At 43.9% G+C, this 19,081-nt stretch overlaps 1 protein-coding gene across 3 annotated transcripts; it reads right to left on the minus strand.

Annotated features, from left to right (window-relative positions):
* Nucleotides 1–1,874: 1,874 nt before the first annotated feature.
* On the minus strand, nt 1,875–19,078 carry LOC117350000 (afadin- and alpha-actinin-binding protein-like). Of its 3 annotated transcripts, none has more exons than XR_004537222.1 (10): nt 18,980–19,078; nt 17,328–17,448; nt 16,778–16,847; nt 16,437–16,596; nt 14,838–14,952; nt 14,150–14,286; nt 13,892–14,065; nt 5,757–5,930; nt 4,826–4,906; nt 1,875–2,772 (listed from the first exon to the last, which is right to left on the minus strand). XR_004537222.1 is itself a non-coding variant. In XM_033923854.1 (10 exons), the coding sequence occupies exons 2-10, from the start codon at nt 17,392–17,394 to the stop codon at nt 2,601–2,603; spliced, it is 1,194 nt and encodes a 397-aa protein (XP_033779745.1). In that variant the 5' UTR covers nt 17,395–17,448; nt 18,980–19,078; the 3' UTR covers nt 1,875–2,600. The 3 variants fall into 3 exon arrangements, 2 of the variants coding, with proteins under 2 accessions (XP_033779745.1, XP_033779743.1); XM_033923854.1 differs by having other exon boundaries at nt 4,826–4,950; XM_033923852.1 differs by lacking the exons at nt 1,875–2,772; nt 4,826–4,906; nt 5,757–5,930 and adding exons at nt 12,025–12,642; nt 12,927–13,095; nt 13,173–13,272.
* Nucleotides 19,079–19,081: the final 3 nt, after the last annotated feature.

Here is a 19,081-nt window from a genome sequence, read left to right on the forward strand (position 1 = left end):
AAGTTCTGGTGGAATTCATTATGTCACATATATAAAATGGAAAGATCAATAGCTATACAACATGGTAATTATAAGAATTTTATTAAAATTTGGGAGCCATTAACTGCTTATTGTAATGATTAAATGCCATTTTTCCATTGAAATATACACCATCTAGGGAGGGGGGAGGGTTTACATTTTATTGTTCATCTTAGGAAAGAATAATGGGAAGGGTGGGTGGGAAGAGGGATAATTATAAATATTATAAGATACATTAGAAAGAGTTGCAAGTGTTGTATTTTAATATTGTTGTTTTTGATGTCTGTACACTTGATGAAAGTTTTAAAATGAATAAAGATCTTTTTTAAAAAAAAGAAGAAGCTGCTGCCCCTTTTAAAGATTTCTGTTTATAATCCACCCCCTACCCCCTTCCCAATATAGTGTGGGCTCTGGACAACATCTCCTCTCTCAGAAACACTTTCTGCTATCAGATCAGAGGGCCAGAAAGGTGGGCTGAATCCTTCCAGATGCACAAAGACAGTTATGTTAACAGCAATATCAGCATTCTAGTGTTCAAGTGCACTGCACAAAGTAAATCACACTATGTCCAGTTCTCTGCCCCACTGACCTTACAGTCCAAGCAGCAGATCATACAGTGAGACTAGATTCTGCAGGCGTCAGGGTTTGCTTATAGTCCAGGAATGCCCAGCAATGTTCTCACAAAAAGAGACTCGAGCACAGTGAAGAAATTAAGAAAACAATCTCACAATTCCTGTACAGATGCTGTACTAGCCACAGGTGTCTTGAAACGCAGCCCTAGTTGTAGGTTTATCACAGTGCACTGCAGCCCAGATCTGTATGGAGTACTATGAGGTGTATCCTTCTTTACAGTCTGAAGGAGGCAGCGAGGGTGAAAGGGAATGCTGTATACCTGGCTGTACAGAATGACTCCTCCTCTTAGAACATAGACTTACTTGAAAGGGCCATTCAAAACTCTGATGTGTTCCATCTTGTAAAATCTCTCCCCTTCCCTCTTGACCAGTGGCAATGCTGTGTCATGCACAGGGAAAAGATGATATTTCTCTAGAAGATAGGAGGGGAAAGAAAGGTTCCAAGCACTGGGTTGGAATTAGCAGCCTAAGGAGGAATCTATTGCAGGATTACAATGGACAAACCAGGAAGACCTTGAGTTAGCGAAACAGAAAGCTATGTCTTCCATTATGCAAATGCAGCAGAGGTATATTAAGGAACATTATCTTGTGACTGTGCTTTGGAACATTTCTGCTCTAGTACAGGTACATGTACTGGGACCAGCAGACTGCCCTGATGCCAGTGCTTTGTATAATAGAAAAATATTTATAGAAGTCTAAATTATTTAATTTATTGGTGCTCTCTCTTGCCGTGCCTGCTTCTCATATTTTGTATCTAATTTATTTTCGTTTGTGTTGTATAGAATGAGGATTTTCTCTTGTTTCAGTGAGAATTAGAAATGTACATTTATTATCAAGAGCAATAAAGTAAAGTAACGTAGAATGCTCCAATCTCTGATGTGAACAGAGCAGCACACTGGGAGTAAGAAATGGTGCAATGCTTCACCCTTAGCTCTCTGTGGCTGATAATGCCCGGTGTGTCAACCAAGACAACAAAAGGGGAGGAAATACCAGAGATGAGATGGAAGAGGAGGCGGTAGTAGTCTTTCACTAGAAGTTTGAACAGACCTCTGTTCTTATCACAAGCATGCAAAGATCCCTGAAACTCAGGCTCCATTACTTTCTGGTTCCACAAAGCCCTAACCCATATCATGCAAGAATCCAGAGCAAGATAAAAATCTTTCCAAAAAAAGTCAGTGTCTGCAGCAGGAAGATCTGCCTTAGAAAAAAAACTGAAACCAGGAGTCTGGGCAACTCTTATACTGTTTATTCACCAAATACAAGAACTGTGCAAAGAGGTTTTACATTGGGCAGATCCGCATTCTATCATCTCACTTTATGAGTTTAAGAAATATGACCTTTTGTATCCAGTTCTTCAAAGCTCAATGTATCCCAATGTATCCACTCTGCACCCCATAGCCACCACTTCTCTCCATACTCATATGCCCCTGAAGCTTCAAAGGTTAGTGTGGTACACACCCCAGAGCCACCCCTTCTTTCCAACTCACGAGCCCCTGAGTCTATAAAGGTCACAATGTGTCCAGTCTGCCCACCCCGTTTCTCTATATTCAAGTGCACTCCATCCTAGAAAACTTTAGAAAACTAGTGAAGATCTATCTGTTTGATAAATTTGTCACTTGATATTCTTTGTTTTCCATTGTCTGTATTTCTCCAGTACTTGTATCTTCACTGATTGTTCAGTTCTCTTTTTTGTGAACCGCCTAGAACTATGTGTGGATGTATACAAGAATAAAGTTGTTATTATTATTATTATTATTATAAGGCCCAAGTGTCTTCACGCTGCAGGACATCCCAAAGCTAACCCCTTCCTGAAGCTTCAAAGACTGCAATGTGTCCAGACTACCCCTTCCCTTCATACTGTAAAATCTTGTATAAAATCAGTTAGGTGCGCCAAAAGCCAGTCCAGCTAGGTGGTCTCTCACCAGCCCAGGAAGGAGCTGGGAAAGGAATTCAGTTTTCCGACCACTTCAGTCCAGGCAGTAATCCCTGTGCTGAGTCTGTAGAATCTGGGAGATTACGACAGATGACAGAAATTCGGCGGTCTCTGGAGACCTTCTGCCCATTAAAGAATGAGTCCTCATCTCGCAAGATCTGGTGAGTGAATTTGTAGCGCGCTGTCCCTCTGCATGGAAAGAAAACTGGATCAGAATTGCAGACTCCAGGACATCATGGGAGCATAAACCTTAATAGTTTAGTTTCTTAAACTCCACTATAAAATCCTTCATAATAATACAACAGAGAGGTTTATGATTAACGGGTGCTAGAATAGATGTGCAGACTTAACAGTTAAAAAAATTTACTGAAAACTTACTGTGAGAGCTTTAATATCCATTGTACAGTTGATTTCTTTCTTTATGTCTGGCTCCCTGTCTGTCTGTCTGGCTTTTTTTTGTTGTCTGTCTCCTTGGCCGCTATCTGTCTGTCTTTCTTTATTTCGGTCTGTCTCCTTGGCTGCTGGATGTCTGTCTGTCTTTTTTTGCTGACTGTCTCCTTGGCCGCTGTATGTCTTTCTTTGCTGTCTGTCTCCTTGGCCGCTGTATGTCTGTCTGGGTTTTTTTGTTGACTGTCTCCTTGGCCGCTGTATGCCTTTTATTGCTGTCTGTCTCCTTGGCCACTGTATGTCTTTTTTTGCTGTCTGTCTTCTTGGCTACTGTATATCTGTCTTTTTTGCTGACTGTCTCCTTGGCCGTTGTATGTCTTTTTTTGCTGTCTGTCTCCTTGGCCACTGTATGTCTGTCTGTCTTTTTTTGCTGTCTCCTTAGCCACTGTATATCTGTCTTTTTTTGCTGACTGTCTCCTTGGCCGTTGTATGTCTTTTTTTGCTGTCTGTCTCCTTGGCCACTGTATATCTGTCTGTCTCTTTTTTTGCTGACTGTCTCCTTGGTCACTGTATGTCTTTTTTTGCTGTCTGTCTCCTTGGCCACTGTATATCTGTCTGTCTTTTTTTGCTGTCTGTCTCCTTGGCCACTGTATATCTGTCTGTCTTTTTTTGCTGTCTGTCTCCTTGGCCACTGTATGTCGGTCTATCTTTTTTTGCTGACTGACTCCTTGGCCGCTGTATGCCTTTTTTGCTGTCTCCTTGGCCACTGTATGTCTGTCTTTTTCTGTGTGTCTCTCTCTCCTTGTCCGCTGTCTGGTTTGTTTGTTTTTCTTTGAATCTCTCTCCCTGGCTCCTTGTCCTTCTGTGTGTGTCTTTCACTGCCACCTTTTCTGTTAGTCTGTCAATGTACCATCTGTTTGGCTCCCTGTCCTTCTGTCTTTTACTGCCACCTTTTCTGTGAGTCTGTCAGTCCCGTCTGTTTGGCCCCTTTCCGTGTGTGTGTAGATGTCAGGGGGATGTCGGTGGAGGTCCGGGATGTCTGGGGAATATTGGGGATCTTAGGCAGGATGTAAATTATTGCGCCCCTTCTCCCACCTACCTTTTTTTTCAAGCAGCAAACAACAATCGGCACAGAATAACGCTGCTGGGAGAAGTAAACCGCCACTCACAGCAAATCGAACGCGTGCGCGTGCCTCATGTATCGCAAGTGCCGCGCACACGCTTTACCAACTTCTCTGCCGATTTGTCTGTCGACCACGGAGCTACAGACGCACGGAGCCACGAAAACTGAAGTGCGCATGTGCGCTAAGGTAATTATTATTATTGATAGGAACCTCTCACAAAAAGCTGCAGCTGGATTCTCACCTAATGATTTAGTCTTCAAAAGGCACATTTTAGGGCAGGCTATCTACTAGATTCTTAGTATATTTGGCCCTTGTAAAAATAACCCAAAGATGTTAAGAACATAAGAATAGCCACACTGGGTCAGACCAATGGTTCATCTAGCCCAGTATCGTGTTATACAGTGGCCAGTCCAGGTCACAAGTATCTGACAAAAAAACCCCCAAATAGCAGCAACATTCCATGCTACTGATCCCAGGATAAGCAGTGGCTTCCTCTATGTACGTCTCAGTAGCAGACTAATGTTGTATGTTGAGCTTTTGAATTTCACTTCGGTCTTTTCTTCAAGTGTATTTAGTAAGGGCACTGAGCATGAGAACTGAGAACTAAAGGCAGGAAACACAGGTCCCAAGAGGGGAACCAACAGAGTCCTGTTACAGAATTTAGTGTCATTTATACAGACCAAAGTAATAACAGACCACTGTCACAGACACATTTATAATAAGGATATTACCTGAGGATGTAGAGGCAACGTCGCTCCAGTAAAAGGTCAGCCCAGTCCTCCTGGTTCTCCTCACTCACTAATCGCATCACACTGGAGGAGAGAAGACACAGGCCAGCAATGGTGCTGCCACAGAACTGGCAAGGGGAAGGAAGAATTTGGCTTACTCAGCTGTCTCTCTCTTTCCATGCATTTCCCCCCACTAAAGGGCAGATTCCTAGCAAGTCTTAGCACACAGTGATTGCAGGGTGAAAATCAATACTTCTTCTGAACTACTTGCTCTAAAGATTACCTGAGAAGTAAGAGCTACCTTTAAGCAAAGTGTCACCATTAATGTAAACATTACATTACATTTGGGATTTCTATTCCGCCATTACCTTGAGGTTCAAGGCGGCTTACAAAAGATTTATAAATGGGGGTTACAAAGGGAGAACAATTGATTTACTAGAGTAGTAAAGAGTAGGTCTTTTGACAATTCTCGGATTGTTGAGTTAGAGGTGGTTTACAGGTTTATGAAAGGGGGTTATAATGGAAGCAAAATTATCATAACTAGGGTAGTAAAGAGTAGATCCTTTGTCAGTGTTTGCCTTGTTAAGAGTACGTGAAGTTAGGGTTGTTTCAGGAATTTCTTGAAAAGTATTGTTTTTATTTCTTTTTTGAATGACTTGTAGTCTGGGGTGGTCATCAGAAGGTTGGAAATCTGGTTGTCTAGCCTTGGGGCTTGAGTGGCTAGGAGGCCGTAAACCTTATGGTTTATGCTTTAATTGTATTTAATAAAATTGTGTACAAGTAAATTGAGGCAATGTACATTAAAAATTATATATATATATATATATGTATATAATCAGAAAAAAACACTACCATGGTAAAGGAAAGCACACATTCAAGCAAGAGTAATACCAAAATATGTCACCCAGCTAAATGCAGCACTTTTGCTTCCTACCTTAACACTGTCAATGTGAGGTTTAATGTAGCCACTCTTCTCCAGATCCAGGACATGGACCAAGGAGAGCTGGGGTACCCCAGGAGGAAATGCTGCATTCCGAACACGCTGTAGAATCTGGGAGCTCTCTTTTGTCCAGCGCAGCTTCTCCGTTTCTCGAAATCCGTGAATTGCCTGAACAACAGCAAAGATAGAGGCATGACCCAGGTTACAAATAAGGGTTTCTGTTTATTTGGAACTTTCTATACTATCCATTAAAAGCAAGGTAGTTTTACATCTAAATCTAGAATCACCTAAAACAGCAATACAGCAGGAAGAAAAGAAAGAAAAAAAAAAGAAAAAGAGATAAAGAAGAGGTATAGTTATAGTTTATTACATTTAATAGTCTGCTTTCTTTTCAGGACACCAAACCAGATTGCAAGTTAAATAAAAACATTAAAATAGAAAGAAAAGGAAGCCTGAGAAGCCGCTAGCTGGGGACATGTGCAGGATAGGCTCCAGAAGCAGGTGTCAGAGATCAGGAAGACTACCGCTACTACTTATTAAAGAAATATGGCAGCAGAAAAAGGCCAAATGGACCATCTAGTCTGCCCATCTGCAGCATCCACCATCTCCTCTTCTTTCTATAGGCCACTGAATCGCAAACTGTGTGCCCCAAGATGCTGGTGAGGAGGAGAGGCGCTGGCTGACTGCTTACAGGACATGCCTCTCATAGCGAAAGGCACATCCTGTGGTCAGTCAGCACCTCTGCTCCTACTCACCTTTCCTTCTACAGCATCCCCTCACCAGAGGTAATAGGAGGATCAGGACCGCAGCTGGAGGACATCTGCGCATGCGTGATGTTGACATGATGACATCATGCACATACGTGATGTCATTTCATCAATATCCGCACATTTCTGGGTGCCCTCTGGCTGCAGCCGCAAGATTAGTGTGCCGCAATTTATTTATTTATTTTTTTAATTTATCAATCGCTTAAATCTAAGCAATGTACAAAACATTTACATCCACAATTTCAAGCACAAACAAACATTATAAAATGCAGTATACAAATAAATCTTCCCCACAAATTTCCTCAACACAGAATTCATTAAATCTAAAACAAATAATAACCACATAGTTAGAGAAACGCGTCCACAAATAATTTAAAAAGTTTGCAATACTCTGCTTTAAGCTAAGGCCCTTAACATTTACATTGTGAGGTCACAGAGCTTTACGGTTATAGAAACATAGAAACGTGAGTCGATAAGGGCGAAATGGCCCATCCAGTCTGCCCATCTGCAGCATCCACTATCTCCTTGTCTCTCTATAGGCCACTGTATTGCAAACTGTGTGCCCCAAGATGCTTCTCCTCCTCGCCGGCACCTCTGCTCATTCTGCAGCATTCCCCCCCCTGCCCCCGCAACACTGGTGGTAATAGGAGGCTCAGGGATGTAGTTGGAGGACATCTGCGCATGTAATGATGTCATGCATATGCGTGACATCATTGCATCAACTTCCACACATTTCCGGATGCCCTCCAGCTGTGGCCACAAGATTAGTGTGCCACACCTTAAAAAGTTTGCGACAAACTGCTTTAGGCTAAGGCTCTTAACACTTACATTGTGAGGTCACAGAGCTTTAGGGTTATAGAAACATAGAAATGTGACAGCAGATAAGGGCCAAATGGCCCATCCAGTCTGCCCATTTGCAGCATCCACTATCTCCTCCTCTCTCTAAGAGATCCCACGTGCCTGTCTCACACTTTCTTTAATTCAGACACAGTCTTTGTTTTCAGTACCCCTACCAGGAGGCCGTTCCAAACAATCACAACCCTTTTTGTGAAAAAGTATTTTCTGAGGTTACTTCTGAGTCTATCCCCTATTACCTTCATCCTATGTCTCCTCATTCCAGTTTCCTTTCAATTGGAAGAAACCCACCTCATGCGCATTTATGCCATGTAGGTAGTTAAACGTCTCTATCATATCTCCCCTCTCCCACCTTTCCTCCAAAGTCTGTTCCTCCAAAGTCTGTTATGACAGACCACCAACCATTTTAGTAGCCTTCCTCTCTGGACCAACCCCATCCTGCTTATATCTTTTTGAAGGTTTGGTCTCCAGAATAGTACACAATAGTCTAAATGAAGTCTCGTCACAGTCTTATACAAGGGCATCAATACCTGCTTTTTCCTACTGACCATACCCCTCTCTATGCACCTAGCATCCTTCTAGTTTTCACCGTCACCTTTTCAACCTGTTTGGCCACCTTAAGATCATCACATACTCTGCTTGGGTTTTTGCAGCCCAGATGCATGACCTTGCATTTCTTAGCATTAAATTATAGCTGCCAAATGTCAGACTATTCTTCAAGCTTCGCTAGGTCTTTCTTCATGTTGTTCACACCATCAGGGGTGTCTACTCTATTGCAGATTTTGGTAATAACATAAGAATAGCCTTACAGGGTCAAAACAATGGTCCATCAAGCTCAGTAGCCCATCTACATGGTGGCCAATCCAGGTCACCAGTACCTGGCAAAAACCCAAAGAGCAGTAACATTCCATGCTACCGACCCAGGGCAAGCAGTGGCTTCCCCCATGTCTTTCTCAATAACAGACTAAGGACTTTTCTTCCAGGAACTTGTCCAAACCTTTCTTAAAACGAGCTATGCTATCCATTCTTACCAAAATATCTGGTAATGCATTCCAGAGCTTAACTATTCTCCGAGTGAAATCTTAACTGACAGCCCTTTAGTAATATTGCTTATAAAAATGTTAAAAAGAACAGGCCCAAGAACAGAACCTTGAGGCACACCACTGGCAACATCCCTTTTCTCAGAGCGATCTCCATTAACCACTACCCTCCATTGCCTTCCACTCAACCAGTTCTTGACCCAGCCTGTCACTTTGGGATCCATCCTGAGGACAGTCAGTTTATTTATTAGATATCTGTATGGAACACTGTCAAAGGCTTTGCTAAAATCTAAATACAGTACTCCCCCAAAATTCACAGGGGTTCTGTTCTAGGAACCCCCATGAATTTTGAAAAACCATGAATACGGTTTTTTGCCTGTCAAAAGGCAAGGGAGGCAGGAGAGGGCAGCTGGAGCGCCAGCGGATGAAGAAAATCGCTTGCGTTCTGCTCCGACTGCTTTTCCCTTAGTAAAGCCAGGCTACACCAATCAAGAGCTGCTTTGACACTCAGCTCCTGGTTAGTGTAGCCCAACTTTACTACAGGAAGAGGCGGTTGGCGAGTCTGTGGTTCGTGAATTTGCGGGGGAAACACCATATCTAGTGCACTACCTCTGACCAATTCTCTGGTCATCCAGTCAAATTATCTGATGTGACCTTCCTCCAGTGAAAAATCACTCAGGAGACAAAATATATATTGAATTCTCCTATGAACCTCAATTCTACTAATTGGAATTCAAATACTAAATCAAAAATATAAAGAATAAGAATAAACAAAAAATGTTCCAAACTAAAATAGAATAAATGACTTAAAAGCGCTCAGTGCAAAACAGCAGAGTCTTATGAAGGTGTTCATGCCAACATCATGGCAGCCACCTGCCCACCAGGCATAAGAGATGTTATAGCGTTTTTGGTTTTTCATGATTATTTTGTACTATTGGGCGTGACTTTTTTCTCTCTTTTTCTGTCAGGAGGAGAATTTTTTGCCTCCCATCTCATCCTACTGTTCTTTCCCCCACATGTTGGACCCCTGAGGAAGGAGTGTTTCTCTGAAACACGGACCGTGTTGGCTCCATAGTCCAGGTCCATGGCAGCCATTTTGTAAAGATGACCATTTCGTATGATGTTTCTTCCTGTGCCTTTTCCACTGACAGAGGCCAAGTCCTTGAGGTGGCCATTAACACCTTCATAAGACTCTACTGCTGCAATAAATACATAATAATAATAGAATACAGGAAAAGTCATGACATTTCACTTCAAATAAATGTTTATCATTCCTTCAAAATTCCCTCCATTTCCGACCCCCCTGAGCGCTTTGAAGTCATTCATTTGTTTTTACTTATTCTTCAAGGAGTCCAGACACTTCAACGTACGCAGCGCTGTACATGACTGGGGGGGGGGGGGAGGGGAGTGTGTCAGGCATTGGGAAGCGGGCTTTTGACGCACTGAAGAGACTACACGTCCCAGCATGCAGCGGGGCGGGCCTGTCCTGTGGCGGTCGCCTCACTCACCCCGTCCCAGTGCCGACGCTCGTAGCGCAGGCGGCGCAGCTCGGGCTCCAGCTCGCCGCATAGCGCCTCCTCCTCGCGCCGGCTCAGGAAGCCCGGCCGCACTTCCACGTCCGCGGCCAGGCGCCGCGCGACGACCGGGCCCGCCGCCGCCAACCAACCGCCGCCGCGCGCGGCCCGGAAGGCGCCGAGCCCAGAGGAGAGGAACGGCGCGCGCCAGCGCCGCCACGCCTGCGCCATCTGTTGCCCGGGCAATGGCGCACGCGCGCCACACACCAGCACCTTTATTGGCGCCTCCGAGCCACTTTCCTGCCCTCTGCCATGGAGCAGCCCACAGTAACAGAACGCCTAGTGTTTTGCTTTCAAATAACCAAAGCTGACACTACTGGCTGAAGAGCTTCTGCAGAATGTGCAAATTCCACGAGTCTAACTCCATAAATTTGGCTTTGCCAGTACATTGACTAATTGCAAAAAAGCAGGTCTTATGCAAGCTTTAATTGTTACAAATCTAATGCCCAGCACATTACAAGTCTCGTCCAGCAGAGCTAAGCCCAAATCAGTATCCTAGACTCCAAGGCAGTGGCAGCCTCTTGTAAATAGCAGGGCAAACTCTCCCCCTTGGAATCAAGCTGCACTAGACCAGTGAGGTATGGGCTCCTGCACTCATAATTGCAAATAGCAATCACATGAGTTCATTTACCCTGTGAAGTTACAACATGCCATGGATAGGCAATGTTCACTGCAACTGAAGTAGTAAAGGATTTAAAGATACTGGAGGCATTAAATGACCCCCCCCCCCCCCACTGTCCAGGCATGACAGATGCTAAAAATCTTCATTATCCCAGGACAAGCAGGCAGCATATTCTCATGCAGGGGTCCCCAAAGTCCCTCCTTGAGGGCCAAATCCAGTCTGGTTTTCAGGATTTCCCCAATGAATGTGCATTGAAAGCAGTGCATGCACATAGATCTCATGCATATTCATTGCGGAAATCCTGAAAACCCAACTGGATTCGGCCCTCAAGGAGGGACTTTGGGGACCCCTGTTCTCATGTATGGGTGACATTACCGACAGAGCTCTGGTACAGACCACTTTAAAAGCCCCACCAGTCACAACACAGTGATGTCGGCTTGGATCCACCAGTGGCCATGTTACTGCTTCTTAGGGACACACAGGGAAGTCTTTTGTTAGGCTGTACCAAGTCCATTTTATAGTATATCTTAGTGAAAAGGGCCCCACAGTTTTATGCTTGAAGTATAATGTCTCCTTATGTACTAGTGGCAGTAGTAGCCTAGGAAATATGACAAATTTTCAACTTTTTATTGGGAGTTTTTTTTGGGGAGGTAGGAGTAGTAACTTGCATTTTAACTGGAGGAGGGCATAATGCTGAAGGTGGTAGACTAATTGCCCTTTAGGGGAACCTTTGATTTAACCCCCCCTAAAAAAACAACAACTCCACTCCCTTTTTAAAGTCCTTCCTAATATACAATTATATTCATTAAAAAAAAAAAAAAAAGAGTTTGAGATTGAACTAAATGGGCAAAATGTGTTACAAAATATAAATCAAGTTTGTAGAAATTAAAGATAAAATGTTCAGCCAGGCAGATAATATCCTTTCCCCAGTCCTGATTGCAGGGCAACATTCAAAACCAGTACCGAAAGAGGAGGACTCTAGAAGTAACACATGCCTGGAAAGGGCACAGCCCAGGCAGACACATATATCAAAAGGGAAGTCAGGAAGTGTAGAAGAGGGAACTAGGGCCGGACAGCAGCTGCCTGTCTGAGCTCTCACAGACCAGACACGTCTTAAATAGTTCCGTATGAGAACCACAGGTCAAATTTCAGTACACAAAATATTTTGAAAATCATTCTTCGTTAAATTTCTCTAAAATCACACAGTTCACCTTTCTTTCTTGCAAAATTAGGGAGCACTTTTCCTAAATGGTTCTTGAATGTCTAAGAAAGGAGACACATCAGTCCTCCCTCTCAGCAGAGCCGAGCTGGGCTTCAGGGGAAGACATTTCTAATGCATTGAACCTGGAGAAACCAAATAACATCCCCTACCTTGGCAGAATCTCATTTCAGAGAAGCAGTAAATCAGGATTTAGAGTCTTTATTGTATCTTCACAAAATGAATAAAAAAACACAGGTAAGAACTCTAGTACAGTAAAAGGGGCCCAAGAAATATGGTGCCCACCTGCATGAGCAACAATCTAAGGACCATCACTTCTGTCTTCCAGCACAAATCCAGTATCCTGACCAAGATCTCCACCGCTGCCCCCCCCCCCCCCGGCAGAATATAAGTCTATAAAATAAGAAGGAATGTAGATGTAGAGCACAAAAATAACTTCTGCTGCAGGAGGTGGAGCAGTGTTGTCGAAAGGGTCCAGCCTGCCCCCTCGCCCTGCTCTAGAGGATCAAACCTGTGCCCCTTCCCCTCTGCCCCCGTTCTCCAGGCTCACACAAGATTAATGACATTCACATTCAGGACAGATGTGTTAGAAGGAGCAGTCCAGGAACTGTCTCAGGAGGTTGCTACGCAGCTGTGGGAAGTCCTCTGCTTGGGTTTGGCAGGCACACTCTCTTTGGTTCAAGGCAGAGGTGGTTTGCAGTCTCTCACTATGGAGCAGTGGCTCATTCTCAGTCTCTCCAGAACCCTGCAACAAGCTCTGCTGTCTACAGTCACACAATGAGTTGCCTGTTATGGAAAAGGTCCTGGGAGGGAAAGGAAGAAGATTCAGTCTCCAACACCAGGAAAGAACAGACCCAATGATGCTTCACAAGCAACTCAGCTATCTTTATCCTTGCTGAAAAATGTCAATATGGCTTATAACACTGTTACTTTACAGGCTAGAGCATACAGTAGAAGGGGGTAGCTTAAACAGTAGATGAAATGACAGGTCATCAGCTCAAGGGGCATTAGTAGGCTGGTCAAGGAACTTGGAAGGGGGCATCTATGGCTTATGACCTCAGCCAGACTGGGCAGCAAAACCTCTCACCTGTTTTGTGGTGTAAGTTTCAACACACGGTATAATTCAGCAGTGCTAGGGGTGTCGCTCTCCAGCAGATGTTTGTTCCTAGGCATAGATGGTGGGGTGCTCGCCCTCAGATTGCTCCCACTCAGTATGGGCCACATGACAGCTTCAGGCAGGTTCTTGGGCTCCAAACCTGAGGCAGAAGAAGCCAAAGGTAATGAAGATGAAACGCAGATTCAGAAAGTCATGTGATGAGGTCCCATTACTCACTAAAGGTGGTACATGGGAAGGTCCATCGTGGCTCTAAGCTCGGTGTGTTCAGAAACTGATGCTTCAGGAACAGGGCTCGCTCCTCCTCAAACAGCTTTCGCTGGCCAAGACAAATAAGTATTGATTAGGGCCTCAGGGCAGGGTCACTGCATACCCAGAAACAGCTTACATAGTTTCTCACAGCCCAAGTCCCTCCCTGGAGCAGAGACAGCACAGTCCAAGGCTGCCAGGAAATCTTCCTAGTGTGTGCAGTGACTTCAGTTTGCATGCCAACTGCTCTGGCTGTACCCCCTGGAAGACAACGTATCAAATACCAAGACGGAACCCTTGCTGCAGCAGTGACCTCAGCTGTCACTAGCCAACTACCAAAGACAAGTCTGAGAATGAATTCACTCCTTATGAAGTGAATCTTTGTTTCTATGAAAATGTGGGACAGGTACGTGTGATCTTTTAGGGAGAGGAGGAGATAATGGATGCTGCGGATGGGCCATTTGGCTTTTATCTGCTGTCATGTTTCTATAACCATAAATCTCACAAAGCAAGTGGTAAGAACCTTAGTTTATAGCAATAATGCTCTATGACCTGACAATGCAGGTGTAAAGAGCCTTAGCCTATAGGTAGAGGAAGAAATTGTGCATGGGCCATTTGGCCTTTATCTGCCATCATGTTTTTTATGAATCCCACCCATCCAACAAAAAAACCCTCTCTCTCATCCAAACCTCATATCCTAGGCGAATCGCAGCCTCAGTGAAATTCCAGCGCTCCATCTGCAGTGTCCTTTTCTGCTGCTCCAACATCCCCCTGTCCTCCTGTAGCCGCCGTTGCTCCTCCAGGAAGTAGTAGCCCTTCAGCTGGGAGGGGGGCCTGCTGTTCTGTGCAGTCTGCAACTGCTCCTGGTGAAAGATGCAGGATTCACCCTCCACCCTAAAGACATGCTCTGGTTTCCAGCCCTCACCTGCAGCAGGGCCAGGGCTCACCTGCATGACTTGCTGCTGCATTACAATCAGACGTCGGCTCGCTGCGATTTCTTGCTTCAACATTACAATCTCTTTCTCATGGTCTGTCACCCTGATCACATGGTTGCCATTTTCTCCTCTTATGGGCTGAGTAGCTACTGCATTGAGTGGAGAGAGAAGCAATCTGAGCCCACATTTTTATAATTGTCCTGTTCTAGCCATCAAATTCCAAAATTCTCTACAGCATCTTGCCAAAAGGGATCGCCATCTATCTTTCCCCTACTCAACTTTCAATTGCCAGAGTCTGATTTTTCAAAGCTTTAGGAATGTCTACAAATAAAAATTTAACATATAATGACCAGACCATATATAACTTGCTCCCATTGAACATGATCAATCAACTTACATATTTCTGAGCCAGATAAGTAGGCAATTTGACCCTTAATGTGAATTGCAGTAATAGATCCCATTACAAAATTCAATGACTCCCAAAACTGTATACAATGCAAAGCATATGCCTCACTTAAATTTTATAAATGTAAATTCAGATCACCCAATATAATCAAATTGAGAAAAATTGTAGAACATAAAACATCAGTCTTGTGAAATGAGGGATCCCTTTCCTGAGCCCACCACTGCTACTTGAGTCTTGCACAAATGTTTTTCCTAGCCTTGTACAGCCCATAGGAAATCATTCCCCTTCACCCACCTTGGCTCTCCAGCCTCTGCAGGTGCTTCTTCAGACTGTGCCACTGCTCACAGATGCTGTGTGTCAGTTGTTCGCTTGTAATGTCATGTGTCTGGTTCAAGTCCTCTTTGGTCTCCTAAGAGGGAAAGGAGCGCTATTAACTCCCAGCCACCAGCTCTGTCGAGAAATCCTGTAGCCCTACCCTCGAACTAGACCCACTTCACTCATGGATGAAAGGAATTAGGCATCGATGTGTGATCAAAGGTCTAACCTGTGTTGTTCCACATACGAGAGATGGGGGAAACAGATACCCTAAATACTGCACCTTTCAGTGGAAAGGAGTTCTAGAACACAAGGTCACAAAAGGCTGAAAGGGGATAGAGCCTTAAGAATGTATTTCATTAGGGAAGGGGGATCAGAGAGGGTCAGATACCCTAAGCACTGCATCTTCCACTCTTTGTGATAGATGAACATATGCCAAGCTGATAGCACACTTCCCTTTATATGAGGAAAAGCAAGGAAATAGGAGGTTGGTAACCAAATTGCTGTCCTTTGTTACCTTAAAGAAAGTCAGGCATTCTTTCCCCTTTTTTTCTCTTAGTTTAATACTCTGCTTCCTTTACAGTGGGCTTTTCAGGAGGTTATTACATTTCTCGTTTCTGATTTTAAATGTTTCTTATAAGCTATTGGAATACTAGAAGTATAATCCACAGTTTTTCTCCAAAGTGCGATTCACTTGTATAAAATTTTTGTTTAAATTGCACAATAAAATATATAGAATTAAAAGGAATAAAGGCAATACCTTCTTCATTGGACTAACACACTGGGTTTTACTAACTTGCAGAAGAGCTTCTTATCAGGTACGTCCTCGAACGCTCATATGAATTGAACGAGCGTTGGTGCATTTATCTCGCCGGCTCATGATAAGCAGCTCTTCCGTGGTATAGGAAAAAGAAGCCCTTTGTTAGTCCAATAAAAAAAGTATATCCCGCTTAAAACCTAAGCGGTTCACAAAATACATACATAATTATAAAAACAATGGGGTCCTTTTACTAAGGCATGCTAGCCGATTTAGTCTATGTTAACACTTAGTGCACGCTAAATCGGCTAGAACACCTTAGTAAAAGAGGGGGAATGCTACAAAAATTTACATTTATCAGAAGAACTCTCCAACAGTAATAAAAAGAAAACCATCTTTCAAGAAAAGGCCTCTATAAATAAGGTTTATCGTTATTCCTTGTTTTGTTTTCTTTCTTTTCATTCTATACATCTCAAACAGTGGTCTAACCCGGCTACCACACCTGTTCACTCATAAAATTAAAACCTGTTTAGAACACGTTTGAAACGTTAGGTGAAACAACAATTTGAGCAGTTTTTGCTTGTGAAAATAAAGGCCACAGAAGGAAGATGAGCTCATGTTTGTATTTGTAATTTGTCTATTTAATGTTCACATTTCCCCCCCTACAAAATTTATTTTAACCTTTCATTTTTAGCATTGTAAACCGGCCATGGTCGATGGTCGGTACATTAAAATTAATTCAACTTGAAACTTGATGAGTTCCAGCACTATCAGAAACCAGCCGAGAGTAATAACGGTCTAGCTAACACAGCCACGCTTACATTCAAGCCATCTCCTCTCCGTTTGCCGAGCAGCTGTTGGATGTCCCTCTTCATCTGGTCCTGTACTCGCTTCAGCTCAAAGTTATCAGCTGTTAGCTCCTTATTCTGTTTTTTCAGGCGCTGCAAAGCTGCATGCAGTTTCTCCACATCTTCATCCTTCCTGTAATCAAAGTGGATACAGGGAGGCAGAACAAAAACCAAACAAACAAACAGAAAAACCACCTCAAGGCTTAAAGCAGCAACTCTCAATCCCGCCACCACAATGTCACCATGTTTCTCATGTATTATACTATGTCTCTTCCCCCTTGCTTCACGTGTACAAAAACCATGTCATGTCTTACTTTACTTCTGCCTTTCCAAATCTCCAGGCCACTCTCCTTGCCTCTGCAGGCCTCAGGGTACCAACAGCCTCTATAAAAAGGGAAGATACATTTAAGTCCAACAGGATTGAGAGAATTGGCATCTGCTTCTACTTTCCATTCAGCACTGTTGAGAGTGCTTCCCAGAGAAAGCAGCCAGATGCCCTGCAACCAAACTGCAATTTTACCCTGATGCAGTGGCTGATGTCCCTGCCCTTGTGTAGAATAAATATAAGTTTCTTGCAGCAGAGGACAGAGCAAATGCTCCTGGTGGTTCAGGGATAGTGTTTAGAACCAGGTGATCAGGACAAATCTTGCTTCTGACAGTTGCTGTGGCCTCAGCCATGTCACTGCCAGAATATGCTCTTGGGTGCTGGGAATTAATTCCATAAAAACATCAATAACCCATCTCAGCAATGGAGCATGCTCTGTGGCTTAAGACAAAGCAGATCTTATCCCAAGGCCCGGCTAACTCCAGCTGATGCATGGTCCCTTGTCCCCAATGTAAAGCTACACAAAATCCCTTCTGTACCTGCCCTTCGATCCTTCTTGTCTGTTAAGAGCTTCAGCCGGGGAACTTCCAGCTCTTTCCTCTTCATGGTGTGATGGGTGGATATCTGGGTTAATCAGTAATAGTCTTGTAGCTTTGCCACCTGCAGGGCCACCAGAGAAGGTGGAATTTGTGTTAATGCTGGCATCCCCAAACATTTTAATAAAAACCATCCTTGGATCCTCTTCATTTCAGCCTCTCTTCTTGGGCATTTTTACACTAAGTTTAGTTGTTTTTTTTTTTTTTTGCATCTATTAGGGAATCTTTGAGAATGCAGTGAGTCGGTGTTTCTGTGTTTTCATGGCATAGGTTTCACTGCATATCTTTTCCAGATATACTCATTTGTGCAGAGAGACACAAAAACAAGAATGGATGCTGTAAGGCAGGCAAGGGGAGGGGAAGTGTAGAGCACAGTAGGGGAGGTAGGGGTTTTCTGAAATTTTCTTCTAAACTCCTTTTGCCTCAAGGCATTTTAAAACCAGAATCAGCTGCACTGCTTATAATTCAGAGGCAAGCAATTGAACCAGGCTAGCAGTGAAGTGTCAAAGCGTGAAAGAGGTGTGCACACTGCCAGATCATAGAATGAACCTGTTAGAGAACAGTGCCCAGCTAAAAGGGATCAAATGGGTCTGAGCTTGCAAGTCCTGAAAGCCCAGCCTCTTAGAAGCCTAATTCAGGGGTCAATTTCAGAGTTCAAGGTGCAACAGACATACCCCTCCATAAAAGGGCAGAAAACCCAAGTGAGTTGAGGTCAGAGGAGGCAAGAACGTGGTGGCGTCCGTTAGGCAAGGAGCAATACATGAAGAAGGACACAGTACTACTCAAAAGGGTCCAGAGAAGAGCGACTAAAATGGTTAAGGGGCTGGATGAGTTGCCGTACAGTGAGAGATTGGAGAAACTGGGCCTCTTCTCCCTTGAAAAGAGGAGAGTGAGAGGGGACATGATCGAAACATTCAAAATACTGAAGGGAATAGACTTAGCAGATAAAGACAGATTGTTCACCCTCTTCAAAGTAGGGAGAATGAGAGGGCACTCTCTAAAGTTGAAAGAGGATAGATTCTGTACAAACGAAGGAAGTTCTTCTTCACCCAGAGAGTGGTAGAAATCTGGAACGCTCTGCCGGAGGCTGTTATAGGGGAAAACACTCTCCAGGGATTCAAGACAAAGTTGGACAAGTTGCTGCTAAACTGGAACGTATCCAGGTGAGGCTGGACTCATTTAGAGCACTGGTCTTTGACCGGGGGGCTGCTACGTGAGCAGAGTGCTGGGCATGATGGACCACTGGTCTGACCCAGCAGCGGCAATTCTTATGTTCAATCCTTAGGGTGGGCAAGTGAAATAGTAGCCATAGGGTCTACTTCTCAGCAAAGGTGATATATCAAGTTTAATAAAAACATTGTGCAGCACTACCAAGTGCATGCAAAATCTGCTCCTTGATGCTTCCAGGCCAGTAAAAAAAACCACCGAAGAAAAGGAAGGGGTGTATGTGAGTTGTTGTTAGAATTGTAAAGTTTTAAAATCAAATCTAACACGAATCACTACTTCATTTACCCACTTTTTCTAGTTTAGCTCAGTCTAGAAAGCATTACTGAGCCCCAGCAAAACACACCAATAACCCCACCATTGAAACCTACCGCATCGCAGGCTGATGACGCCGGTCGCTCGGTGATGAGGCGAGACGGCAAGGCGGAAGTAAGCGTGTGCGCTGAGCCACGATTGGTCGCCAGAGGCAAAGC

Source organism: Geotrypetes seraphini, chromosome 16, assembly GCF_902459505.1.
Source record: "Geotrypetes seraphini chromosome 16, aGeoSer1.1, whole genome shotgun sequence".
NCBI classification, from domain to species: domain Eukaryota; kingdom Metazoa; phylum Chordata; class Amphibia; order Gymnophiona; family Dermophiidae; genus Geotrypetes; species Geotrypetes seraphini.